The sequence below is a fragment of the Mustela lutreola genome, chromosome 6 (genome assembly GCF_030435805.1).
Source record: "Mustela lutreola isolate mMusLut2 chromosome 6, mMusLut2.pri, whole genome shotgun sequence".
Lineage (NCBI taxonomy): Eukaryota > Metazoa > Chordata > Mammalia > Carnivora > Mustelidae > Mustela > Mustela lutreola.
Window position 1 is genome coordinate 119,482,949 of NC_081295.1, and position 26,766 is coordinate 119,509,714.

General features: G+C 53.7%; 1 protein-coding gene across 2 annotated transcripts in view; it reads left to right on the forward strand.

The window, feature by feature from the left end:
* GRM4 (glutamate metabotropic receptor 4) overlaps window positions 1-26,766 on the forward strand; it is a 116,773-nt gene that overhangs the window by 10,529 nt on the left and 79,478 nt on the right. For both annotated transcript variants that reach the window (XM_059178602.1, XM_059178603.1), the window contains exon 2: window positions 1,207-2,102. In XM_059178602.1, coding sequence (XP_059034585.1) covers window positions 1,584-2,102 — 519 coding nt within the window. In that variant the 5' untranslated portion in view covers window positions 1,207-1,583. The remainder of the gene's footprint in view (window positions 1-1,206; window positions 2,103-26,766) is intronic.

Sequence of the window (26,766 nt, forward strand, 5' to 3'; positions counted from 1 at the left end):
CAAACCTTTCTTCTAAATAGCTTGGGAAACTGAGGCATAGCATGTGCACATGACTTGCTGGTCTTCCTTTGACAAGCTCATCGGGAGGGGAGCCTGGGAGTCAGCGCCCCAACCAGTCCCTGACTCAGCTTCTAGATTTTCTCCTTGTGGCCTCCTAAGTTGAGGGGAGGGAGGTTGCTGGCTTTGAGCGGGAGGCTGGGGCAAGGGAAGGAACCCCAGGGGAAATTAGCCCAAATTAGCAGTGAGAATGAGGAAGAGCTGGTGTTCTCTCCTCTACCCTTGCAGATAAATATTTAATCATAACAACAATAATAATGACAATGATCCTAATAATGTACAGTAGCTTGGGCTGTAACCTGAGCCCCACTCTCAGAGGGAGGAAGTCGGGGAGAGAGGAGGAACAGTGGAGAAATTGAGAGATAAATACTTTGAGAAAGATGGTGGGGAGGCAGGCTAAGCAAATGGAAAGGAGGCTTATCTTCTTGGGCTTGGAGCCCCCTGGGGTTACCCTCCTCACCCTGGGGTGGCTGGCAGCTGGGGTGGAAATGTGAAATTTGCATTTCCCGATTAAGGAGGAGGATTCTGAACCCGGACAACCCCAGCTGGTACCTGGTCTTCAGAGTGAGCAGATGCCAGCCTGGTTTCTTATGTGCAGGCTTTCTTTATCCCTGGGTCTCCAAGGAACCTAAGAATCTCTGGTCCCAGAGCTGGCAGCTGGGGAACTGGGTTCTGCATGATGTTTTGCTTCTCACTACCTGTGTGACTTGGGCAAAATGCTCCCCTGCTCTGGGCCTCAGTTTCCTCATCTCTAAAATGGGGTCGGATACAGTGGAACTGGTTTCTTGCTACTCCGTCATGTGGTGAGAAGTGTTGAGGAAGATGAGGAAGACCCCTCTTCCTCCCAAGTCAGTTCCAGGCTGATCCTGGGGCGTGTGCTATCTGATGCCCAGGTTTCTGATGGCAGTGGGTACAGACCTTGTGAAATCTTCAAACATGACCTAATTTCTGCCTCAGGCTCTCCCACTTGAACCAAAGTTGAGCAACAGCTGGGAGAAAACCAAGTTCAGATTTGTGGAGCCTGTAGCCATAACCCCCGGCATCTCCTTCTCTCAGGCTCCTGATGAGAGATCAGAATAGCTAATGTCTTCTTTGGGCTTCTGTTTGATTCTCTCTCTCTCTTTTTCTCTCTCTCTCTTTCCCTTCTAGGGTTGGTAGGAGGAGAGCATTGGAGCTGTTTTCTCCTTGATGCCAAGATATGTCAAACTAGGAGCATTCTCTTTTCACACTCATCCGTCAAGAACAGGCCTGCAGGACGTGGGGACCAAGACTAGAGCTTTGCTTCTCCCTGGCCACTCCTGGCTGCCTGGGGGCATGGCCCGTGTCGGCAACTGAGCACTGCCTGAGTGGCAAGGAGCACCAGCATGGGTTACCTGGTTGGCCGCCCTCAGCACCCCCGCTGCTGAAGCTGCCCCGGAGAGACTTGTGGGGGCTGCCCCACCCATGCTGCTCCAGGCTGTGGGCCCAGGGGCCTGCCAAGGCTAGGAGTGGGACCTGCCATTCATGGGTCTCTAGGGATTTCCGAGATGCCTGGGAAGACAGGCTGGGGCTGGTGGTGGGCCCGGCTGCCTCTTTGCCTGCTCCTTAGCCTTTATGGCCCCTGGGTGCCTTCCTCCCTGGGGAAGCCCAAGGGCCACCCCCACATGAATTCCATCCGCATAGATGGGGACATCACACTGGGAGGCCTGTTCCCGGTACATGGCCGGGGCTCGGAGGGCAAGGCCTGCGGGGAACTTAAGAAGGAGAAAGGCATCCACCGACTGGAGGCCATGCTCTTTGCCCTGGATCGCATCAACAATGACCCGGACCTGCTGCCCAACATCACGCTGGGCGCCCGCATTCTGGACACCTGCTCGAGGGACACCCATGCCCTCGAGCAGTCACTGACCTTTGTGCAGGCGCTCATCGAGAAGGATGGCACGGAGGTCCGCTGTGGCAGTGGCGGCCCACCCATCATCACCAAACCTGAACGTGTGGTGGGCGTCATTGGTGCTTCCGGGAGCTCGGTCTCCATCATGGTGGCCAACATCCTTCGCCTCTTCAAGGTTAGTGCCTGGCTGGTTGGCCCCAGAGCTGGTCTTCCACCGGCAGCCCAAGTCCTCCACACGCAGGGTGCGGGGCCTGGCTAATTTCTTTCTCCTTTTTCCTCCTGGACTCTGAGGAAAAGAGTTACTGATTTTTTCCCTCCCTTGGGAGCAGTATCTGAGAATCTGTGGTCAGAGCTTAGGGAGGGACCCCGTTCCATGGTGCTGACCGTGGTGCTGAAACGCTGCCTGGACCTCCTTGATCAACTCCGCTCCTCTGTGGGGAATTCTGAACCAAGAGAGGAAAAGGAAGTGCTGGTGAACAACAGAAGGGAGGAGGAGATAGGTGGACAGACATATAAAAAGAGACAGACAGATGGATATGTAGAAAGACGGGTAGACAGAAAGGGAAACAGGGTCAGAGAGATAGACAGGCCGAATGGAAATACAAATGTTGGAGATTGCCAGAGACATAAAGCAAGACTTTTGTTTTGATGCTGTTTTCAAATAATTGCGATTCCCAAGAAAGATATGTTTTTCTTCTGGTAGTCGAGAAAGCCCAGTGTGGCCCTCCCACTCCATCCCAAGATTATGGTTATAAAATGTGTCTTGATTTTTTGGAGGGAGCACTGGGCTATGGCACCTGCAGAGGATGGATGAGGACAGGGAAAGGGCCGGGCAGGGGCAGGCAGTCTCTGGTTCTCTTCTTGCTCCCTGCACGGAGCCAAGCTTCCCTTGCTCATTTCCTTCCTTCTGCCCTTCTTTCTTGCACACCTTTCTCCCTTTCCTTCTGGAATCCTTCCCTGCCCCCTTCCTGCTACCTCCCTTCCTCTCTTCCTGGGGCAAGAGCTGCTGATTTGCAATTCAATTGGAGCCAAGTGCTTCGCTAAGCTGCTAAAACAACCGAAAGCTACCGGGTAGAGAGAAAAACATTACAAGCATTTTACCAATAATTATGAGCCGCTCTTCTCTTGGAGCCTGCCTTGTTTGCTCTGTGTGTTTGTGTGTGCATGTGCTCGTGTGCGTGTGTGTGTTTAAGGGGTGGGGGGCGATGGGGGGGAGAGAGAGAGAGAGAGAGAGGAGAATATGCTGGAGGAGGAGGAAGGAATACACTGAGGGAGCTGCTGCGTCCCTCCTTCACCCTGGTGTCTGGTTCTCAACCTCTGGAGATGACCCCTTCCATCCTCAGAGTCTTCCGAGTTAGGCTTAGTGGGCTGTCTGGGGCCATGCTGAGTGGAAGTATTACGGCTGGAACTCTCCCACCTGCAGCCTTTCTGGAGCCTGTTTGTCCAGTCCCATGATATGCAGTATTTGGCGGGCATTTCTAGGGGCCTTGGTAGAAGCGGGGATGAATGGTGTAGAAGGCCGCCATGTTGTGCAGGGGGGTGGAGGTGGATGGGAAAGAAAGGGGGCTAGAGTTGTCCTGTCACCGTGTGGGGTGGGGGTTGAGACTTTGCGGGGGGGGGGGCAGTCATGTGCCCTGTGGTCCTCACTTATGTGCCTTCTCCCTGGAGTGTAGGTTTTATGCGATGATCCAGATGGAAACACTATTTTAATTTTCAGGCAAATGGATGCATTATGAAGAATGCCAAATTAAGACAAAACAGAAAGCTTGAAGGAAACCTTGCCCTTGCCATAGACCATTGGAACAACCCCTAGGGGGGCTGGGCTGCCAGAGGTCATTCCTCCTAGCTTGTTTGGGAATAGGTAGCCTGGTCCCGTTCTCCCACCTGCCCTGATCTGGACCGAGGAGTAGAGACCCAGAAGGGAGGAGGAAGCAGGGCTCAGCTGCCCTGGCCAGGGCTTGGTGGTGGCTTGGGCTAGCTGAGTCATTCATTGCTCCAGCCTGCCTGTCCCAGGCCTGAGAGGAGAGGCCACCTGGGGCCATCAGCAGAGGCGATGAGTCCCAGACTCCTTGTCTGCTTGTTTGGGTGGGGCCTAGACCCCAGCCTTGGAGAAGGCCAAGACTCCAGGTAGGGCTGCTGCAGTTTCCTTAGTGGAGCTTTTTATGAAACCCTTTTGGTGACTCTGGGTGTTTCAGAAGACAGCCTGATGGTGCCCTCATGGCTGCGGCCTCAGTGAGTGCCGCCCTGCCATCATCTCCCAGGTGAGAGGCAGTGCCCACTTTATAGGGAGGTGGGGAGCCTCAGAGGAGTGGAGAGGTGTTGTGACACGGGGTAGAGGCTCCTAGCAGGGTATCTGTGAGTGTTAAGGCATGAAGCATGTTCTTGGAAACATGGATATTTTGGGATGAGGCATCCAGTGACACCACATGGGACTAGAGTTGTCCTGTCACCTGTGAGAAGTCACAGTGTGACCTCTGTGCTAGTACCTCTTTGGCTGGGGAAAGGTCTCTGGGGGGTGAGGGTGACTCACCAGCCTAGGGGTCCCCAGACGTTCCTTTTTCTCTGCGCATCTGGTCACCTAGGAACATGGCCGAGGCCTTGGTTTCATCTGTGCCTATTTGGACTGCAGAGAATTGAGTGGGTTGGGGCCGAGGGTCAAGAGTCTCTGCACGGAAAGCCAGATGGGCCTGGGATGTTGAGGCCTGGGGAAGAGAGAAGGGATGGGGGGCAGGGGGACATGCTGGAGAGGGAGGGGCCGGGCAGGGGAGTTGGGGAGAGAGAGCCAGAGGGAGGCAGTCATCTGTGGTCTGTATTCCCTGGGTTCCTTTTAACAGCATTTATGTTCCAGGCTGGTGACAAGACGGCTTCTCAATCATTAAACTGATAGAAATGAGAGGCTGGGTGAGAAACTTGGAAGCCATTTATAGAGGCAAAAATGTTGAACTTTGGTGGGAGGGGTTGGGAGCTGGGGCCCCTGGCTGGAGAGTGTGAGCGAGGGGTGCCCCAGCTGGGGTAGCTGCTGGGTCAGGTGTCTCTTTCAAAGGGGACCGCTGCAGCTCCAGCCCGGCTCTGCCATGGCCAGTGAGTGGGGCCTGCTGACAACTTCCACCAGAGGCTCTGATAATGGCTCCCCTTCCTCCAAGAGGTCAGCTTCCTGGGCGCAGTTCTGAGAGAAGCTCTGGGCTTGGGGCCACTAGACGAGATTTCCTCCAGGGTGAAAGCTAACAGGGTGCTATTGGGGTCAGGGTATGAGCAAGACACAAAACTAGCAGCACTGGGAGGGGCCAGCTCCCCACCATGCCAATGTGGGATCTGAGCCCTGATTAAGTGACAGGGCAGGGCTGGAATTCTGGTCCCCAGCTCCCAGGTCTGACTCCTTCTGGAAGGCCTGTCCAATAAACTGGGTTGGAAGTGAGACCCAGGCCTTCCTGGGGACCAGAAGCCCTGACTCTGGGAAGTTGTGAGTCTGGCTTGACAGCTTCTATCCCTTACTTCCTGTTCCTGTTCTCTTCTTTCATCCTCATTTTGGCTCTCTCTTCCCAGGATGGGGACTATTCATGGGTGGAAAGAATACCTTTTAGAAGAGATCCTAAAGGCCAAGGCTGTGATGGGTGCAATGCTATGTTGGGACAGCCCAGGTTCGGTCTGGGTTTAAATCTTCTCTCCACCACAGTTCCCTCACTTCCGTTCACCCTATAGGTCATTTACACCATAGTGTGAATGAACCAATAAGATCTTTTCCTGAGAGCAGCCTTTGTTGGGGGGAGAAAGAAGATATCAAGTGCCTTGGAAGGAAGCAGTTTTCAAATTCCAGACTTGTAAGAGCTAGAACAATCCAGAAATCACTGCACTGAGTCCCTCATTCCCTTGCAACAGACAGAAAAGCTGAGACTTGAAGAAAGGGGGGTGTCTATCCAGCATGGTGGTTAAGAATCTGGATGCTGGGACCAGATAGTCTTTGCCACCTCAGCTTATGGTTTCTCCTGATTGTGCCTCTGTTGCCTCATGTGTAAAATGGGGATGGGAATGGTCTCGTAGGCCAGGGGAGAGAATTAAGAGTTAATGTCCACAGCGGGAACTAGCACGGTGCCTGGCACACAGTCAGCCCGCAGGAAATGTTACTGCACAGCTTGTCGCTGGGCCTGAGATCAGCATGAGACACTCCACTGATGTGGAAGAGGCTGAAGCGGGTGGGCAGTGACAGACGGTGACCTTTGAGACTGATCCTGGAGCGGCCCCACCATCTGCTGGGCCTCTCGTGTCCTCCTGCAGACCGAGCAGCGAACCTAACTTTTAGATACGGAGCTATGTCTTGCTGTCACACAGTGGGGCATGGGAGGAAGCGCAGTGGAGGGAGGGCAGGAGCAGGCAGGCAGGAGAAGGGGGCGGAGGGGACACCAGTGAGCGGGGGAAGGGGGAGGGTGGAGATGAGCCGGTGCCCCAGTTTCCTAGAGGAGAGGCCGGGCCAGGGGTGCTGGTGAGCCATGTTACCCCTTCCGTGCACCCCGCCCCCACCAGCCTGGTGATGCTCTTGACCCATGTGGAGCTGTGAGAGCTATAAAGGTTTGTGGCTTGCTTTTGGAAAAAGCAGTCTTTCTGGTGCTTGGCTCGTTCTGCTCCTCAGTGCCTGGCCCAGGACTCCGGGGGAAACTTTGTGGCTTAGATAACATGAGATCTTCTGTTGAGGATGTGGCTTTGGGTCTTCGAAGTGTTTTCACTGCACAACCAGGAGGAACTTTCAAAAGAGTCCCTCCCACAGCTAGCCCCTCCCACAGCTAGCCCCTCTCCCTTGAAGACCCCTTCCTCCTTCCAGCGCCCAGGCCAAAAAACTTGGCAAGTTTTGACCACCCTTTTTCTACTGTCAGCAAACCTTACAGGCTTTTTTTCAGAATGTGTCCTGGATGTGGCACCCCTCACCCTTTCCACCCCTGGGGCCTCTCCCCCAGACCATTTCAGGAAACTTCTCTTCTTCCTGCTTCCAAACAGGACTTTCCACAGCCAAACCTTTGCCCAGAGGTCACAGCGATCTTTCTAAAAGCTGGATTAATTCTACTCACCCTTATTTAAACCTTTCATTGCTTTTAGCTTAAAATGCAAACTTCCACACCCCTGCCTGTCTCAGAGGCTCTGTGCTACCTGACACCCCAACCACATCTTTTGTCTCTCCTGGATGTACTCTACACACTCATACGGTTTTCCTTATTCTCCTTGATGACACTGTTTTCCCCACCACAGGGCGTTTGCACCTGCTGTTCCGTCTATATGGAATCTCCCTTGACTTTACGAGGCTAGATCCTTTTCATCCAACCTTAAGCTTAAATGGACTCCCTTCAGAGAAGCCCCCACCTCTCCCAATTATTCTATCTTGTTTGCCCATTTTCCCCTTTATGGCACTCATCACAGTTTGTACTTCTGTCTGTATTTCCTCGTTTTCCTCTTTGCTGTTGGCTTCCCCCCTCTAGACTAGGAGTTAGCAAACTACAGCTCAAGAGCCAAATCTGGCCCACCACCCGTTTTTGTGTGACCCATAAGCTAAGAATAGCCTTGGTATTTGAAGTAGTTGAAGAGAAAAAATCAAAAGAATCATATGTCATGACACAGGAATATCACGTGGGATTCAAATTTCAATACCCATAAATAAAGTTTTGTAGGTATACACCAGGCCCACGTTTAGGTATTATCTAGGGCTACTCTTTTTTTTTTTTTTTGGAAATATTTTATTTTATTTATTTTTTAAAATATTTTATTTATCTATTTGACAGACAGAGATCACAAGTAGACAGAGAAGTAGGCAGAGAGAGAAGGGGAAGCAGGCTTCCCGATGAGCAGAGAGCCTGTTGTGGGGCTTGATCCCAGGACCCTGGGATCATGACCTGAGCCAAAGGCAGAGGCTTTAACGCACGGAGCCATCCAGGTGTCCCTATTTATTTTATTTTTTAAAGATTTTATTTATTTATTTGACAGAGAGAAACACAGTGAGAGTGAGTGCACAAGCAGGGGGAGTGGGAGAGGGAGAAGCAGGCTCCTCGCTGAGAAGGGAGCCTGATGCGGGGATCGACCCCAGGAACCCGGGATCATGACCTGAGCTGAAGGCAGGTGCCCAACTGACTGAGCCACCCAGGCGCCCCAGAGATTTTACTTTTTAAGTGAACTCTACTTTTAAGTAACCTTAACGTGGGGCTGGAACTCATAGCCCCAAGATTGAGAGTCATGTGTTCTACCAACGGAGCCAGCCTGGTGTCGGGCTGTGGAGCTGACACCTGGGAACTGAATCGGTGAGGCTGAGGACAGCAGCCGACACCGCTAGACTTTCAGCAGCACCCACAGAGCCCCTGGTTGGTGCCAAGCCCATAGCGGGCTCTCGGGAATCTCAGCCAAATAAAGTCATGGAGAGTGAGGCATCTTCTGTCCCCATGTTCCCCCCAAACTCTGGGACATCGGCAGGGTCGCCATGGTCCGCAGAGTCCTGTGTAAGTCCTTGGTTGTGGGTATGTGTGCAGCCTGGCCGGTCTTACCATTGGGTCAAGCCAGTGCCCACCAGTGCCCACCCGCGCCCCCAACTTTGGTGACCCCAGGGCCCCTTGGGTGTATTTCCACCCCCCTAACAGCTCCAGCTCCTCCCCCGCCTACAGAATTCCTAAAGCTTTGTTCCCTGCTGGAGGGTATGTAACCCTGTGCCACTTGAGGCTGTTAGAGATTTGTCCCAACAGAGCTTCCTCAATAAATATTTGGGGGTGAAGGAGGGACCCTCCCAAGGAGGGGTGTGAGTTGGAGTCATCACAACTTTTCCATAACCCATATCCTGTGCCAGGGCTCATCTTGATCCTCACAGTAACCCCGAGGTACAGCTGTTATCCCCGTTGTTCAGAGGGAGAACTGAGGCACAGAGAAGCTAAGCAACTTGCCCCAGGTCACACAGCTGGAATACGAATCCAAGCTGTTTGGCCCTGAATTGAGCCATGTTGCCAGCTTGCACTCCTATCTCTTGGCGTTCTGATAGACTTGGGTTTGAGACCTGGCCTGATACTCACTGTGTGGCCTTTCTGAGCCTCCATTTACTCACACCACGCTGGGATTCACTTGGCAGAGGTGCTGATGTGTACAAAGACAGGAGTAGGGGCTTAGGGGATGCTGGTGTTTTGATGGATGTTTGGTGCCTGTGGGGTGCTGGGCCCCTGGAGGGCTGGGGAAGGAGTGGAGAGGTGTGGGCAGGGGTCTTGTTGAGCGTGACAGTCAGGGCCTGTTGTCCTCAGGTGGGGAGCACATAGCCCTTGCTTTTACCACCTCCCTCTTGCCCCCAAGCACTGGGTGTCCCTCTGTGGGGAGAGGCCTGGAAGGGAGATCTCAAGACGTAAGGGTCAGGCTGGAGTCTGCACAGAGAGCGGAGGCTGGTGCGGGGTGGGGGGGGACACGTGGCACCGGGAAGAAGCTGCAGGCCCCCCCACATGCCCCAAACCCCAACTACTCCTCTGCCTGTTCTCTCTGTGCCCTCAGAGCTCTGTCCAAGCCACCTGGATGTTGCGGTGGTAGAGGGGTAGCCCTGGCATACAGTCAGATACCGGAGAGACAGAGGTGGCCGAAGGCTGGTGGGTAGGGCTGCTGGGGGAGAGACTGTGTGGCTTTAGTGGTTCTCAAAACCCCGCTCTTCATCACAGTTACCCGGGAGTTTATGAGCAAATTTGATTCCTCAGCCCCCAGGGGGTTGATGAGACCTGAAGGCCTGTCCTGTGTATGTGCACCTGCCCGGGACTCGGCTGGCCATCAGATCAGGTGTTCTGAGCTGGCCGAGTATTCCCCAACTCATCTGGCTTCCCCAGGGGGCACCCCACTCACCCTGCAGTCCTCTCCAGCCTGCTGCCTCCCAGGTACCCCCCACCCCCCACTCCGGGGCTTGCAGACTTGCTCTGAATACAGGAGGTTTGGGGGTGGAAGATTCGGCTCTGGCGACTGGACTGGCAAAGAGGCACCTTACTGTGAAACTAAAAGGAGGGAGTGGGGCCTCTGGGGTGACTTCCTAGAAATGCTTGAGGGAGGGAGGTTGGTGGGCTCCTGGAGTCAAGATAGGAGCTGACGGGGCCCTTGGGTGAGGTGTGGGGCTTTGCAGAGGGGCTGAGGTGGGACTGAACCTGGGGAGACTCAAGTTCACGACTGCTAGCATCTGGCTCTTTCTCCTGCCTGGACCTTGGCTTTTCCATCTGTAAAAATTAATTCACTCACTCTCATTCAAGAAAACTGAGAAAACTCTCAGTTTTCTCCATCTCGCCAGACACTGGAATCACATGGGGAGTTTTAAAAAAGTCCTAGGATCTGCACCCCACCCCTGGAATTCAGACAATTGGTCTGAGATGGGGCTTGGGGTCCCCCCACCCCGTGATACCCACGCAGCCCAGGTGAAGAACTACCACTCCAAGCATCTTTATAAAGCTGGACACAACATAGTGGGCTTCTGTGTTTGAGGGGGAAGGCAGGCAGTGAACAGGTAAAACATATAAATATCTCCTGGGGAGAGGCAGTTCCTTGCAGAACGAAGCAGGGAAGTCACTAGAGAGGTGAGGGAGAGGGGGGCTAATTTAGATGGGATGGTTGAGGGTGGCTTTCCTGAAGAGGGGACATTTGTGCATAAGCTCGAATAGAGTAAGGGGGAATTGCTCTGTGGATATCTGGAGGAAGAGTGTTCTAGGTAGAAGGAACAGCAAGTACAAAGGCCCTGGGGCAGGACTTTCCCTGGTTATTGTTCTAGAAACTCAAGAGAGAGGACCAAGACAGCCCTGGGTACAGGGAGAGAGGGACCAAGGGGATCCCAAAACCCACATCCTGATCCTTATTACTGCAAAACGTGTTGTGGGAGGGGGGTCAGCAGGAATCTGATGACCTTGGGCAATCACTGGGTCTCTTAGGACCTCAGTTTCCCTACCTGTAAAATAGGCAAGTGGTCGCTGCATGGTACTGTAGAGCCACAGAATCGATGGGGGAGGACCTATCAGGGTGGAGCCTGCTGGCTTCCTCCCACCCACGTCCCCACTGTTCCTTTTCCAGCCCACCCCCTACCCAGGCCTGAGGAAGGAGAGCTGGAGATAGGAGCAAGGCAGGGCCAGCCAGACAGGGAGCCCCAGGAGGCAGTAGGGTGCAGTGGTGAAGGCATGGGCTCCGGGGCCAGATGGTCTGGTTTCAAACCCCTGCTCTGCCATTTATCACCTGGGGGCACCACTCTGTGCCTCAGTTTCCTTGTCTGCGAAGTGCCAGAAACCCACATCACGGGGCACTGGGAAGATGGCATGAATGAATGCATGGCAAGTGCTTGGGGTGGCACGGAACAGGTAGGCTGTAGGTGGCAGCTGCATGCCTGGTTGTGGCTGGCAGCCTGGAGTGCTCCCTGGCCTTGGAGGCAGCCACACCATAGGTAGGTCAGATCTTGGCCCCAGGTCACTCCACCTCTCTGCACCTGGCTCATCTCATCTGTGAAATGGGCAGAATTGCATGTAACTTCAGGGCCAGGATGTGGGGTAATGCAGTGAGGAGCTAGTGCTGTGGTGGGGGCTCAGTAGGGCTCAGGAGTGTTCCTCCTCATTTGCTGACAGAGCTTCCAAGAGGGGGTTGGGGGCAGGGCATGGTCTGAGCCATGTAGGCTGGGGAGCTGGGCTATGCCAAGGGGTGGATTGCTGGCTTCTGGCAGGGGTTTCAAAAAGGGGTTGCTGTTTCAAAAAGGGCAAACTGGTGAGTGTACCTGAGTGTCCCCAGTGAGATGGTCCTGGGGCTCTCCTGACCCTCACTGTGAGGTAGGGGGGTGCTGGGGTGATCTCTGACTTCCCACTCCGGGGAGGGCTATGGGTCCTCTTACCACTGAGGCCTCCCATTGGTCAGGGACATGCGTTCTGGGTCTGGTTCTGCTGCCAACTCACTGTGTGACCTTGGGTGGAATGAGGGCATTGAATCAGGCGGGCTGACTCCACTCCTCTCCTGCAGAAGGAGCGCTGAGCTTACTCCCCTGTGGTTGGGTCACCACCAGATTGTCACGGCCCCCGTGGCCTTTCTGGTTGTCTCTCCAGGGTACTCCTTCGACCCTGCATATTCTCTGAGCCTGTGCTGTGCTTCCCAAAACCTGCCTTGGGGATTTTCCTGGGTGTGAGCTCCTCCTGGAATCCCCTTTCCATGTTTGATGGGCAGGCCAGACTCCTTCAAACTCTGACTCAAATCCAAGACTTTCCTGAGCCTTCAAGGGCAAAGGTGATCCTGGGGCACGTGGGGTCCTTTGTGTGGCTCTTGTGGGTCTCCCTGAAGTCTGTGGGCTTGTCAAGGGCAGGACCGGGATGGACCCTTCATGGTCTTCCCCTTGTGCGAGGCCCTGTGTGTCAGCCTTGGGACCAGGCGTGGAACCAGTGAGAGAGCTGCACCTGCAGCAGGGGTGGGGCCCATGCTGTCTGAGGGGTTACACTCTTCGTACCTCCCCCTGCCGAACCCTGAATGAGCTGTGTGCTTGTTCGGTTTCCTCCCAATTTATTAAACTAGCATTTTTATGACCCAGACATGCTGGAAATGAGAAGAAGGCAAATTCTGCTTCATATTCCAATTGACCTTTACGCTTGCCACTTGGCTCAGGGGCCCCTGGCTGCGGTGAGGTGATGAGATGCAGGCTCCAGCCTCTGGGCTCTGGGGCTGCGGGGGACAGTGGCCCCTGGAGCTGTGCTGGGAGCAGGGAAGCAGGACCTTCCCAGGTCCCCAGCCCCTGCCTCATTCTGTGGGATTCTGTGGCTTTCTCTGCTTCCCTCTCCTACTCTCCCCACATCGCTCTCCTTCCTGGCCCCTATGCCTTCTCTGGCTCTGCCTGGGCCTCTCTCTGTATCATGTGGGGGCCTCATCCATGGTTAAGGCCAAGGGGTAGGAGTGGCCCCCAAGCTCACCTGGCCCTGGACAGTGTGCCCCAGACTCACGGCCATTCTGGCCGCCTGCCTGCCTCACCCCTTGATTATGGCCATCAGGGTCTCAGGACTGAGCGCACCCTGGTGGGCACCCAACCCCTCCAGGCCCCCCTTCCCGACTCAGATTGTCCCCCCACCTCAACATAGCTCCAGAAATTTGCCCTTGATTGAAAATGGGGCCTGGCTGTGGGCAGCTGCTGCTCTGGGCTCTGCTCTCCTTGTCTGTAAGGTGACTGTGGGCTGGCTCTGTACATGGCCTGGGGTGGTGGGAAGGTCGAGTAGTTGCAGGGATGTGATGCTATTTCAAAAAGGGCAAATTGTGGGACACTGGGTGGCTCAGTTGGTTAAGTGTCTGCCTTCAGCTCCGGTCCTGGGATCGAACCCTGCATCAGGCTCCCTGCTCTGTGGGGAGTCTGCTTCTCCCTCTCCCTCTCTCTCTTTGCCCCTCACCCCTGTTCATTCTCTCTCTCTCTCTCTCAAATAAATAAAATCTTAAAAAAAAGAAAAACCAAAAAACAAAAGAGGCAAATCTTGGCTTTGCCACTCCTGGCTTGTGACCTTAGGCAGGTCCCGTAACCTCTCTGAGCCCATTTCCAGATCTTTAAAATGGGGAGGACAGTTGTGAGCTTGAAATGAGATAAGGCAAAGTGACTAGCACAGTGTCTAGTGTGCAGCAGGCGCTCGGGAAACAGTGACTGTGGGGAAGTGTGCTCACGCGTGAGAGGGAGGCTGAATTCTTCTCCCTGTCCCTCATCTTTCATTCCTGCCACTGCTGCCCCCCCCCCTACTGTGTCCTCCCCAGGCTTTAGTTTTTCCTGGGGTCCACTGAGAGGTGTCCCTGGATGACGCAAGAGGCAGGATGTGAAGGTGCAGTGAAGGTGGGACCCGGCCCTCTGCCTGCTCTCCAGCCATCCCTAGGGGCCTAGGAGAATTTAAAACTCCTTATGACTGAAATATGCTGGAGGAGCCCGCTGAGCCCCACCCCCACGCTGGGCAGGGGCCCAGCATCGAGGGGCCCTCATGGTCCTCTGGTGTCTCTGGCCAGGGCTGCGGGGTAGAGAGACAGCACTTACCTCATTCTCCAATATTTCCCCCCCTCCGCCCAGGGGGCTGTGGTTTCTCCGAGAGGCCCTGCAGCATTAACCTCGGTCAGGGTCAGAATGGTGGGTGTTTGTGTTCAATGTAGCTGTCTCCTACCCTCTGAATTCAGGTCCTGAGAACTGTCAGGAGATCAGCTTGGGGCAACACCGCGGCCCCACTCCTCCCTCCGCGCCAGAGCAGCACTGAGAGCGCAAGGCTGGACCCTTAGGACCCAAGGCTGGACCTTCCACCCTTTGGGTGGAAGGCACTCCTCCCCCCACTTAGGGGAGACATTTGAGGGTGAGGACTGGGCCCCGCCCCCCGGTGGGTGTGAGGGGCGTGGCTTCCAGGATCAGGCCAGTTCTGAGAGGAGGTGGGGGAAGTCAAGTGCAGCACAGGTTTCACAAAGGAGCCTTTTATCTCCCATGAGTGGCATCTCCCACGTGGGCCTGATAGGAAAGAGGTTGCTTCTCTCACGAGGCTTCATGAATTGTATTACCCCCAAATTTCAAGCATATGGAGAATTATAGAGCCTAATAAATTTCTCTGTGTCTACCACCTGGCTTGGGCAAATGAAGTTTTGCCCTAATAGCATCAACACTGCCCTGTCCTGCATGGATTATTTCTCATTTATTTATTTATTATTTTTTAAGATTTTGTTTATTTGTCAGAGAGCGCAAGGAGGAGGAGCGGCCTGCAGAGGGAGAAGCAGGCTCCCCTCTGAGCAAGGAGCCTGATGCTGGGGCTCTGTCCCAGGACCCTGGGATCATGATCTGAGCCCAATGTGGGCAGACGCTTAACCTACTGAATACCCCATGTGTCCCCTGTGTGGATTTTTTCTAAGTCTTTTAATGACCGTGCACTTAAAGTAGTTTTGTTTTACATATTTTACGCCCTCTAAAAATGGGATCGGCTTGTATGTCCTGTGGCTTGCTGTGTTTGCGCGGTATCATGTTGCTCCTTAGTGGCCTGGTTCCTTCTCTTGGCCATGTAGTTCCATGCTGCAACAGTGCCCCGTGCATTTACTTGTTCATCTGCTGTGGTCACGTGGTAAGTTCCCTGATGATCTTCCTGGTTTTAGCCATGGTGCCGCACCACCGTCCTTGCCAGCGTGACTTTGTGCTCTTGGGAGAGTTTCTTGTGGGTGCACCCAGGAGCGGAATTGCAGACTCTTGGGGGAATGCGCCTCCTGAACTTTCCCAGAGGCTGCGGGGGGGCGGGTGTGCGCTGTCTACATCGTATGCAAGGGTGCTGGTTTCCAAACCTGCCTCCCCATTGGAACCTCCTGGGGCTTGTTAAAACACAAGTTTTCACTAGATGCCTGGGTCTACATTGCCTTGCTAAGGGGACTCTCAGGGTGAGAAGACCTATTTCAGCAAGCTCCTGGGGGTTTGGTGGACCTGCATTTGGAGGTGTCTCGCTTGGGTCTCCCACTCACTCGCTGTGCAATGTTGGGTGAGTTGCTGGAACTCTTTGAGCCTGGGTGTTCTCCTTTATAGAATGGGGTAATGATAAATGGTGGGGACTCAGTCAGTGTTTGCCCTTGTCTCTGCTGGGGTCAGCGTGATGCTTTTGAGGACTGTGATGTGCCCAGTGTTGCCACAGCCTGACTAGGCTCTCGTGTCCTCCAGGGAAGGGTGATACCTTCTTGATTCCATCTGTGAAGTCAGGCTTGGATTCACTGTTTCACTCAACAAACATGCAGAGCAGGCTTTGAAAACCTGGCATATGGGTCAACGCCTCTGACTTTGGGAGTCAGGTGATCAGTGATTTCATGACAGTGAGATGAGGGCTTTCATGGAGGTAAATGAGGTGCCCTCACCAGCCTGGTAGGACATGTCAGGGAAGGCCAGGATACAGTGAGCTGGGTGGGGGGGGGGGTGTGCTGGCCAGCAGGGGAGGGCCTTCCAGGCAGAGGGACCCAGGAGCCCGAAGGCCTGGTGGTGAGAGGGAGAGCCTGGTGCTTGTGTGGGGTTGGCTGCCTCGCTTCGGGCACCACCAAGTCTTGGGGTGACACTGTAGGGCCCTGGGCCTGACACAGGTGCTGACCTCCTGGCCATGGTCGCTCCTGACTGAGGCCTCAGGCTGCAGCTGGAAGGGGGTTTATGGGAAGCCTGAAGTGTGAGGAAATGTTAAGTGCCTTCTAAGTACTTTGATTATTTTAAATTGCTTAAGTGGTTTCTAAGATGGTCCTAAGTATCCTGGGGACACAGACACAAAATCAATTAGGAAAGTACAACAAGCCTCAGTAAAGGGAGACTAGCCCCCTCCCCTGCCTGCCCTCCCTCATGCCACCTAGGCCTGGCCAGTCAGCCTGGACCAGGACCCCTCCTCTCACTTCCAGCATCAGGCCAGGGAGCCCCCCAGCCTCTGTGCTGGGCCCTCCTTGCCTTGAGTCCTGGCTTCTCAAGCATTTTGAGAAGTGGGGAGGGGCAGGAGGGGGAGGAAGGGGTGTGTGGAAGGGAAGGGGTGGGAAGCAGACAGAGGGTTTGTATGTGGAGGGGGTCTCCTTTAAAGATGCTTCTCTTTCTCCTGAATGTGCCTTTTATCCAGGGGCTGTGGAGCCTATAATATTAGAGTAATATTATTATTATTATTATTTTTAAAGATTTTATTTATTTATTTGACAGAGACACAGTGAGAGAGGGAACACAAGCAGGTGAGCAGCAGAGGATGAGGGAGAAGCAGGCTTCCCGCCAAGCAGGGAGCCAGATGCGGGGTTCGAGCCCAGGGCCCTGGGATCATGACCTGAGCTGGAGGCAGACGCTGGCCACCCAGCGCCCCTAGAGTATTGTTTTTGAAGCGCATAATACATTCCCATGGGCATTTAAAGGTACCAAAGGACGAACCCCGGCCCCACCACGGAGGCAGCCACTGCTTCCTTCCAAAGAGGGCTTGGGTCTGGACTCAGGGCTATTGTGTTGCACAGTCAGGGGACACCATTTACAAGCATATCAGGGGAATGCGTGTGCACCTACATTTTCCCCCGTTTTCACACGACCGCAGCACCTGCTTGGTGAACTTGGGGATTGTTTAGTGGCGAGTAAGGAGCTTGTCCTCTGCATGGCCACACAGTCCTCCCTACTTCCGCTCTCGTGAGGGACACGAGGTAGTTCCCAGCCTTGCTTGTCTGGGAACAGAGCGGACACCGCTGCCTTTGGGTGCATTGACCCCTTTGCACGTCTGTGTAGGGAGAATTCCTACAGAGCGCCGGGTCCAAGGGCCAGTATAGTTGCAATCTCTTGGCCTCCCGTCAGCCAGGGAAGAGGCCTGGACTCCCTTGTCTGGGCTGGGTCTCCATCACCAGGAAGAGGCCCTGAGGCTGATGCTGAACTTGGCCTCTGTAAGGCCTTGTGTAATAGATCATGGGGAGCAGGGATCCCAGTCCTTAGCTCAGGAGCTGTCCAGAGGAGTGAGTGGGTCCCCCGTAACAGTGAGTGTGTGTGTGCTTAGGGGGTGGGGAGAAGGGCTGCTCCAGGCCTCTGTGTAGGTCTGGCAGGAGCAGGAGGCCCTGGGCCCCTGGGCCTCCATCCCACACATGCTCTGGGAAGGTGCTGAGAACTGGTTGGGGGTGGGGGTGACCATCTCTGGCCTGGCTCCACTGTCTGCCCACCCATCGCCCTACCCCCCATCATTCAGGTGTGATGACTCCTAGCAAAACCGCTTTCGTGCCCATACTCTGCTGCATTTGGACTCCATGGCTGCTGTGTGTATCCCTGTAACAGGTGCAGCTTGGAGGGGTGGTGACTCCTTGGGTCCCGCAGTGGCTCAGGGCTGGAGATCGGCTTGGCTGGTCCTTTGCTTCGCTGGTTCCTCAAGGAGAGCTCCTAGCCCAGGCCCGCTGTTCTTCCCATCTCTCCATCTGCACCTTGGTTTAGATGCTTCTCTCTACTGGGAGGGCCTGCCTTCTGTTCTAACCAGCCTTGGGCCCTTGACAAAATCACTCAGACTCTCCGGGCTCCCATCTGCACAATGCATCCAGACCCAGTTTCACTGAAGAACTTCCTGAGGGTGGTGAGGCAGGAGCTATACCCCCTTCTTCCCGGAGGGCCTCAAAACTCTCCTTTCCAGGGGGCTTGAAACAGTTCTTGATTTCTATGTAAATTTTCCAGGTGATACTTTCTCTGAAGCATCAAGGAATCTGCTGTCTTCTTTCTCCCACCCCAAGGTACACAGTGAGATGCAAGGAAAGCCTTGTCCCTGAGTACATCGTACATATTTATTATATTAATTTTGCATAATTCACCAAACTCTCTTTGAAAGAGATGTGGCTTCCCTTACTGAAAACCCTCTTTATTCTTCCCCATTCTTCATCTAGCTTCAAACCTCCTCCTCCCCTGGGACCCTTCCCGCCCACACCAGTCCTCACCTGGATGGATTCCAACTCCCCTTAGTCCATGCTGGCCCCTGGGGTTTCCTTCCCTGTAGGCTTCCTGCTGAGAGACACCCTGAGGTTAGGGGCTGTGTCACCAGATCCTTTTGTGGGTCCTCACAGAAGCTAGAGGGATGAGTCGAAAAATCTATTTTTTAAAGATTTTATCTTATGTATTATATCTTATGTATTTGACACAGAGAGAGAATGAGTGCACAAGCGGGGGGAGCGACAGGCAGAGGGAGAAGCAGACTCCCCGTGGAGCAGAAAGCCCGATATGGGACTCCATTCCAGGACTCTGGGATTATGTATGACCTGAGCCCAAGGCAATTGCTTAACAGACCAAGCCACCCAGGTGTCCTGAGTTGAAAAATATTTATTTTTTAAAGATTTTATTTATTTATTTGATAGAAAGAGAGCATAAGCAGGCAGAGAGGCAGGCAGAGTGGGAGGGAGAGGCAGGCTCCCCGCCCAGCAGAGAGCCTGATGTGGGGCTCCATCCCAGGACCCTGAGATCATGACCTGAGCTGAAGGAAGGGGCTTAACTCACTGAGCGATCCAGGTGCCCCTCGAGTTGAAAAATATTTTTAACAGAATGATGTCAATGTGAAAAAAGAAAATTTCTGTTCCTAAAAGAAATCAGACGCAGAGCTGGCCGGAGCTGAGACAGGTCCTTGCTTTGACAATGAAATTTTCCCTATTTCTTGAGTGGTCAGACAAGCGGGTTTTGCTTCAGTTTGTACAGTGGTCTTTGGCAATGTTGAAGGATGAAGTGGCTTCTTCCTTAGCTTTTGTTGGGTTTCCAGTTTAATTAAAAATACATACGTCTTCTGGACAACTTGAGATTTAGCACACGACTATGACCCACGATTTTGGGAACTTTCAGGCACCTACTGTTGGCAACTTCCAAGCATTTCTCAGAAACTGTGTGTAGGGCCTTGGGGCCCAGAGGAAAATGGGAACCGGGGAGACAGGAGTCACTTGCGACCACTGACAGTGTACGATCTTTCACACTTACTTCTGGGTCATTCCACATGATCGACGGGCCTACGAAGTGGTCAGGACAGATGTCCTACCTAACACAAAGAAACTGAAGCCCCTAGAAGTTAATGTGTTGGGGGGGTGGCTAGCTAGTCAGAATCGGAGCTGGGCTTAGGACCGTGGTCCTGCATTCCCAGCCCCACGCTTGCCCCCTGCACACTCCTGAATGTCATGGGCAGATCCTCTGAGGCCACCCGCTCTTAGTGCAGGAGCTGCATGGAGGCAGCTGGTGCTGAAAGGGGTTTGTGGGTTGACATTGTGTCAGTCTTCCCTCGTCCCCATGGAGCACAGGACAGCCAGCCCCAGGTCCCTATGTGTGATTGTGACCCAGTGGCCCCTGAGTCCTTCCTGTTGGTGCTGTTCTAAAAGCCAGCACGTCCATTGCAGATTTAGAAGAAAACAGCAGAGCATAAAGGAGCAAATGAAAATTGCCCACTCATCCCCCCATCCAGAGTGACAAACTTGAAACGTTTGTGTGTTTCCTTCTAGCCTTTCTTGTGTATAATTTATGAAGTCACGACCATAACATCTCTGTGGTTCTGTTGTCGGCTCTTGTCCACCCGACTACAGTTGGGAACATTTCCCACTATCCTTAAGTAGTCTTTGAAACATGGTGTGTAATGGCTACGTAATGCCCCATCGGGGGATCCTATCATGTTTTATGTGCCACGTCTCATTGGTGGCTGGCGAGGCGTGGGTTCCGGGCTGCTCCCCGGGCCGTGTCTGTGCTTTTCCAGTGGGCTCTCTCTGCATGAGGCGATGGGACGGTGAAGGCTTGGGTGCTGGGTGGTGGGAAGCAGGAGGTGGGAGGGTCCTACCTAATTGGACCAGTTATCCTGGGAGAGACAGGTGCTCAAGGTGAGCTCCCTGAGAGGGCGGATGGGAAGGCGGACACGGCAGGTGGAGCGTGGGAGGAGAGCCAGGTGTCCTCAGTGTTGCCGTGGGCGTGGGACAGGGAGGCCCGGAGAAACATGCTCAGCTCAACTACAGGGATGGGGCTGAGAGGTTGTGGCTCCCACTTTATTTCTGCTCAGGATGAAAGTTCCCCAAAGTCCCAGAAATGAAGCTTAGTGCTTCCAATCCAGAGTGGTGGTTGAGGGAGCAGGTGGGCAGGGGGCCAGGCTGGCAGGGAGGGGAAATGACCTCACGGTTTGCGTGGACAGGTGGGACGCGTGACAGGCAATGCCTGAAGAAGGAGGTAGAGGCCTCTGGGGGCCCAGGTTGGCTTTGCCTCCTCGGCCCATCCGGCCACCCTCCACCCCAGTCCTTCCTCAGGCCCGTGGGAATTCTGCTCTGGATCCCCCGAATTGCTCCCTAAACCTCCCAAGGTCCGATCTGCTGGCTTCTGCTTCTGCTGTTCCCTTGGTCCCTAAGAATGCTCTGGCCACTTTGTCTTTCTTCTAAATTAAAAAAAAAAATGAAGTCTAACTTATATGTAAGAAAGTACCACCTGATGGGCTTTTATAAATGCATATACCTGCATGAACATCAAGACAGAGAACATCTTCAGATGTTTCTAGAACGTTCCCTCGAGCCTCTCCTAGTCAATAGCCTTCCTTCCCCAAGGCTAATCACTAGCCCGACTTCTAACAGCATAAATTATTTGCATCTGGCTTTGAGCTTCGTAGAAACAGAATCACACAGTAAGTCTTTACTCACATTGTCTGGGAGATTCTTCTTGTGGTTGGTGTTGTTCTTCTTTGCTCCGTACTATCCCATGGTGTGAATGTTTGCCTCATTTTTAATTTTTTTACCCATTCTGCTTCTGCTGGACGTCTGGGCTGAATCCAGTGATTGGCTATTATGAATAAAGCTACTCTGCTATTTGTATGCATGTGTTTTAGTGGACATAAGCACTCATTTCCCACACATGTATGAACGTGCACACACACAGAATTGCTACATGAATTATGAGCTTAAGAAGGCACTGCCCAGAGGCCCCTGGGTGGCTCAATCAGTTAAGCATCTGCCCTCAACTCAGGTTATGATCCCAGGGTCCTGGGATTGAGTCCTGCATCGGGCTTCCTGCTTAGTGGGGTGCCTGCTTCTTCCTCTCCCTTTCCCTGCTCATGCTCTCTCTCTCTCTCACTCTTTCTCAAATAAATAAAATCTTAAAAAAAAAAAAAAAAAAAGAAGGCACCGCCATACATTTCCCTGAAAGGATTATACCTTCTTGCCACTTTTTTTTTTTTTTTTTGCTTTGGAAATTCCAGCTGTACTTCAAGGCCCATCTGAAACGCTGTAACCTTGATCTCCCATCACCTTGATGGATGGCAAAACTAGTCATTTGGATGTCAGCTCTACAAGTCAGGGCTGTCTCTGTCTTCCTCAGCACTCTCCCTCCTGGTCGGGAATGTAGTAGGTGCTTACTAACACCAGCGGTTGAATTTATGTACCTGGCCCTGAGTCAGAGCTTCACAAAGGTTACCGAATGTAAGTGACCAGCTGGGAGCTCCTACAGGTGAGGACATGGGCTTGTCCAGGAAACGGCAGAGGCCTGCAGCAGCGCCTGTCCCCGAAGCCTGCGCTCATTCCACTGTTCTTGGCGGCATGTGTTTGCAATTTCTTGCTCTTTTTCAGCTCGCCCACTTTGATTTCACTCGGCCTCATATTCCAGTCCGGGGGTTGTTGAATTAAATCTCGTGGGTGACCTAGTTAGCTTGTGACCCAGCCAGCTCCTGAAGGAGCTGCCAGCTTCTTCTTCGTCGGGTGTCTGTGCTCCAGAATCGGGGATTTTCAGGTTGGGGTATGGGTGGTAAGGCTGCGGAAACCCACTCTTAGGAAATGAAAGCCCTCAGCTAGCATGGCCCACATTTGTACCTCACTTTAGCTTTTCCAAGTCCCTCTCCATTGATTGTCACACTCCCTAGGCATCACAGCCTGGGCATCGTCATTTGCATTTTCCGAATGAGGAAGGCAGAGCCCAGGGAGGTGGTGTGATGTGCCCAGAGTTCTTCGTGGGGGGTGGAGAAGAGGTGGGAGTGCGCCTTGAACTCCTGCCTTCTAGCCATGGGCTACAAAGGGTTTCAGAGAGTGCTGGGATTGATAGAAGAGCAGAGTAAGGCTCAAACCCAGCCCGACTTATCCCAGGGCTGCTTTGGGAAGCTGGGGAGGCTCTTTTAGGTCACTGATTTACTAAATGGTTTTTCTGAGCGCTGAAGGTTTTGCCACGTGTCTCAGGGACAGCCCGTGGGTTAAGTTCGGTGCCCCTGCTGAGCGGGCACTGTCTGCGGTTCTGAAACAGGACTTGGCTGGGGGGAGGCAAGGTAGGGCAGCCCTGTTGGTCTTGGGGGTGCTTACAGCTTCCCAGGGGTTGCTATCCTGCCAGTTTTGGTGGGAGCTGGGCATGTGGCCGGGCAGACGGTGCGGGTGCCTTGATATTTTAATTGAAGCCTGGAGACAACGGTTGCTCTCTCTACTGCGCTAACAATGTATGAGATAAATAATTCAGCAGTGGCTGTGTTGTGCCTGCTGTCCTCACCCATGGGGGTGGCCACATTTGTGCTCGTACACGCAGGCTGCCGGGTGAGCCAGGAGCTGCTATTATGGGCTGCGCCAGAGGCAGTGCATTGCCATTTTCACGGGGCCCTGGCCACCTCTCAGCCTTGGTGAATCGGTTTTCTCCCAGGCATCCCCCAAGGAGAGGTTAGTGGAATGTGGGGCCAGATGCTCCCATGTGCTGCAATTAAGTGGCACTTAAAGGTCCGTTTGTCCTCAGACCAGCCTGAAATGCCAGCAAACTGGAGGAAAGGCCCCTCTTAATGGGCACTCTCCCTGGACTGCCTTTGAACGGGTTCCATTTGATTCAGCAAATATTTATGGAGTTCCAAGTTTGTGCAAGATACCGGAGCAGGTGGTAGGGATGGGAGAGATTGCCAGAGTGAATAAATCTGGGTCCTTCCTGGATGGGGAGGGGTGACATCCATGTGATTTGTCATAGCTCAAGTTGGGGTGTGGGAGGGCTGTGGTGGAGGGGCAGGTGAGATCCTATGAGGCCGCAGAGGAGGTGGAAGTTGCTTCTGACAGGGTGTGCATGGGGTGGGGGGACTGCCTGGAGGAGGTGGTTAGTGTCCTGCAGGTAGAAAGGGAGTCATAACAGTGCTCTGAAGGGCAGGGGGTAGCTGGAACTTCAGGTATGTCTGGTTGGATGCAGTAAGGTTTCTGGCATTGGGGTGTGGGAGTTGGGTAGTGGGTAAGTGGAGAGGGGGGCTGGGGTAGATTGGGAACTTAGGCCTATAGAACAGTACCCTGGTCAGATTTGGGGGTTAGAAATATTCCTTTGGATGTGGAGTGGAGGGTTGGTTGGAGGCTGAGGCCCGAGTCTGAGAGAGGGCTTGGGAGGCCAGTGGAAGAGTTTCCGACTAGAGGTGATGGAGGCCTGAATGGGGGCCTTGGGCCTTCATTCTTTCATTCATTCACCAGTCAAATAACGAGTCTGATGCTGGGGGTTCAGTTAGGAATACCTCGGTGAAGGAAAACACATACATACAGTCCTTGCCCACATGGAGCTTACCTTCTAGAGGGGAAGAAAAATAGTAAACAAGATAAGCAATAATTCAGGTGCTGACAAGCACTGTGGGGGAACATTGCATAGGGTCAGGGGTTTTGAGAGAGATGAGGAGGGGAAAGGGTCTTTTACTTTATTTTATTTTTGGAGATTTATTTATTTGGCAGAGAGTGAGTCAGTGAGAGAGGGAACACAAGCAGGGGGGAGAAGCAGGCGTCCCGCTGAGTATGGAGCCTGACGTGGGGCTCGATCCCAGGACCCTGGGATCATGACCTAAGCTGAAGGCACGCTTAATGACTGAGACATCCAGACACCCTGGAAGGGCTCTTTTAAACAGGGTGCTCAGGGCAGGGTGTTTGAATATAGACCTGGGCAAGTAAGGAAGGGGGGAGGTGGCTGGATGGTGTCTGGGTGGAGGGCACAGCCAGAGCAAGGGCTCGGAGGCAGGAACACTTATTTATCTGAGGAACAACAAGCACGCTGTCCAGACAGGAGGGGAAGGGGTTGACAGGCGTGGATCCCCAAGAACTTCTGGGTCCCAGGACAGAGTTAGGCTATCCCCTCCCATTGTTGTGGGCGGCCTTTGGAGGATTTGAAGCAGAGAGTGATGGGATCAGATAAATGCTTTAAACGGTGCTCACTGGCTGTCCTGTGTAGACTGGATTTGCTGCATTGTCAGGGCAGCTGACAGGGAGGAGTTTCTTGGTAATGACTCTTCAACCTTCTCCATCCCTCTCTCTTCCATTTTTGCCTCCCCTCTTTCCTCTCCTCTCCTCCTCCCAGGGGGGCAGTCAACCTCCAGTCCTCCACAGAAAGCCCCGCTCCCGAGAGGCTTCCCAGGGGCCTGGGGATTCTGAAGAGCCCCGCCCTGTGCCCCGCCCAGCCCCCCTGGTCCCCTGGTCCCTGTCCCCTGCCCCCCCCATCCAGACCTTGCCCACCAACCTCTCTGAGCCCCAGTGTCCCCCACTCCCCCCAAAGTGAGCATCAGTGACAAATACCTCCCTCCCCTGGTTGATGTGAGGTTTAAATGGGAGAAAGTATGTGAAAGCTCTAAATGGCAGGCAATTACTCTTACAATTTTCAAAGCCAGAGGGAAAACCGGAGAGAGTTGTGGTGGTGGTGGGGACCCCGAGAATAATTATTTAGGGACCTGTGACTCTAAGAGGTGGTCCAGCAGAAGCAGAAGTGGATTTAAAGTATGCGAGGAAGAGAAATTCTGGGAGGCAGTTGCACCACAAGCCGCCAGAGGAAGTCGGGGGGTATGGGGCCTCGTTCTTGGCCTGAGGTAACGTGCTATGACCTGTGCACTTGGTTCCCTGAGCTGGGGAGACTGAGTCCTGTCCTCGTGGAAAGTCCTTCCTCATCCTATGTGCTCTGCACCCCTTCACCACCTTCCTACCAAGAGGTTGGGACCAGAAGGGGGTTAACAGCTGGAACTGTAGGCATCAGAGTGTTCTCATTGCGTGTGTGTGTGGGGTGTGTGTGCTTATGCTCAATGCCATCCACATCCAGGCCCTTCTCTTCCCTGCAGGAAACCTGGGTGAGTCCTGCACCCGACCATAGGAAGCTCCCTTTGTCCCATCTCCGGAGGGTAGTTGAGTTAACTGCCATTCATATTTTTGGCAGAGAGCTGGCAGTGAGACCTAAACTGGGAGTGTGCTAATTGAGGGGCTCCTTCTAGGGAAACCCCTGTGATTGGCATTCGGGAATCACGCCTCAGCTGTGGTCTTCCAGGCGGTGGCGGCCTGGCTTATAGAGCTGTAAGCAGGAGACACCGCCTCCCTGGGGCGGGAGAGAGGACCAAAAGAAAAGGCCTGTTTAATTTAATTCCATGTTTTATTGCTCGTTGGATAAATAACCTTCATTAAGATGGAGGGGGGGGGATGGACAGGGAGAAGTTTGATTAATTTCGAGCTGGTTTCTCGTTTGTTAATTTTCTCCCAGTTCAGCAGGATTATTAAAACAAATTACAGACACTGCTCTCTCCTCCCTAGGCTGGAGCGGGGCTTGGCTCGCAGGGAGTGTTCCTGCACCCCCCCCCCCCCCCCCCCCCGCTTTCCACTATGGCTATTTGGGTGTGACTTGGGGCGTGGAAGGAAGCCTCCCACCTGCAGGGTCTCTGGGCAGAACCCTCCTATTTCTTGATGGGGTTACCACGTCCCTACAGCCTCCTGGAAGATCTGGACAGCCAGGAAAAGGAGCATGGGGTGGGGGAGGCTTGCCAGCACATCTTCCTCCCGGTGAACTGGGCAGCTGGTGTTTGGGGCAGGGGGCAGGCCTGCCAACCCCAGCCTCCACCCCCCGGTATCCACAGGAGCAGGCCCAGAGGGAAAGTAGAGCAGGTGAGGACACAGTCTCTGGGCTGCCCCAAGGTGGTGCCCCAGTCCCTCTGTCCTCCTCCGCCCTGAGAGCCCATGGCCACTGCCTGGTCTGGCCCTTTCCGGGCCCATCAGCTCTTGCCCAGCTTGAACTCTGCTTCTGCGGGGCTAGATCTCCCACTGGCCCATCCTGCTACCTGCCGGGTGTGAATGGGGGATAGCATGTAGGCACTTTTGCTTCTCACTCTTGGGCAGTTAGTAGTTACAGCTGCTTGATGGGCATCTGGGCCAGGCAGTGAGTTTTGGGGGGTTATGAATGCTCTATTCTGTTCCCCAGATATACTGTGAATGATGATGTTACCCGTTTTGACTGTTCCAGAGTGGGGGGTGTGTGTGTGTTTGCATGCACACATGTGAGCGAGCCTTTCTGAGAATATCTGTGTGATACGTGCATGTGTGCCAGTCCTTTGATTCGGGTGTACTGACTCTGAGTCTGTGGAGTCTGGCAGGGCTGTGTTCTAGCATGTCTGTCTGTCTGTCTGTGTGTGTTTCCTTCTTGCTGTCCCCTGTCACCATCAGCTGATGCTCTGGAGCTGTCCGCCTGG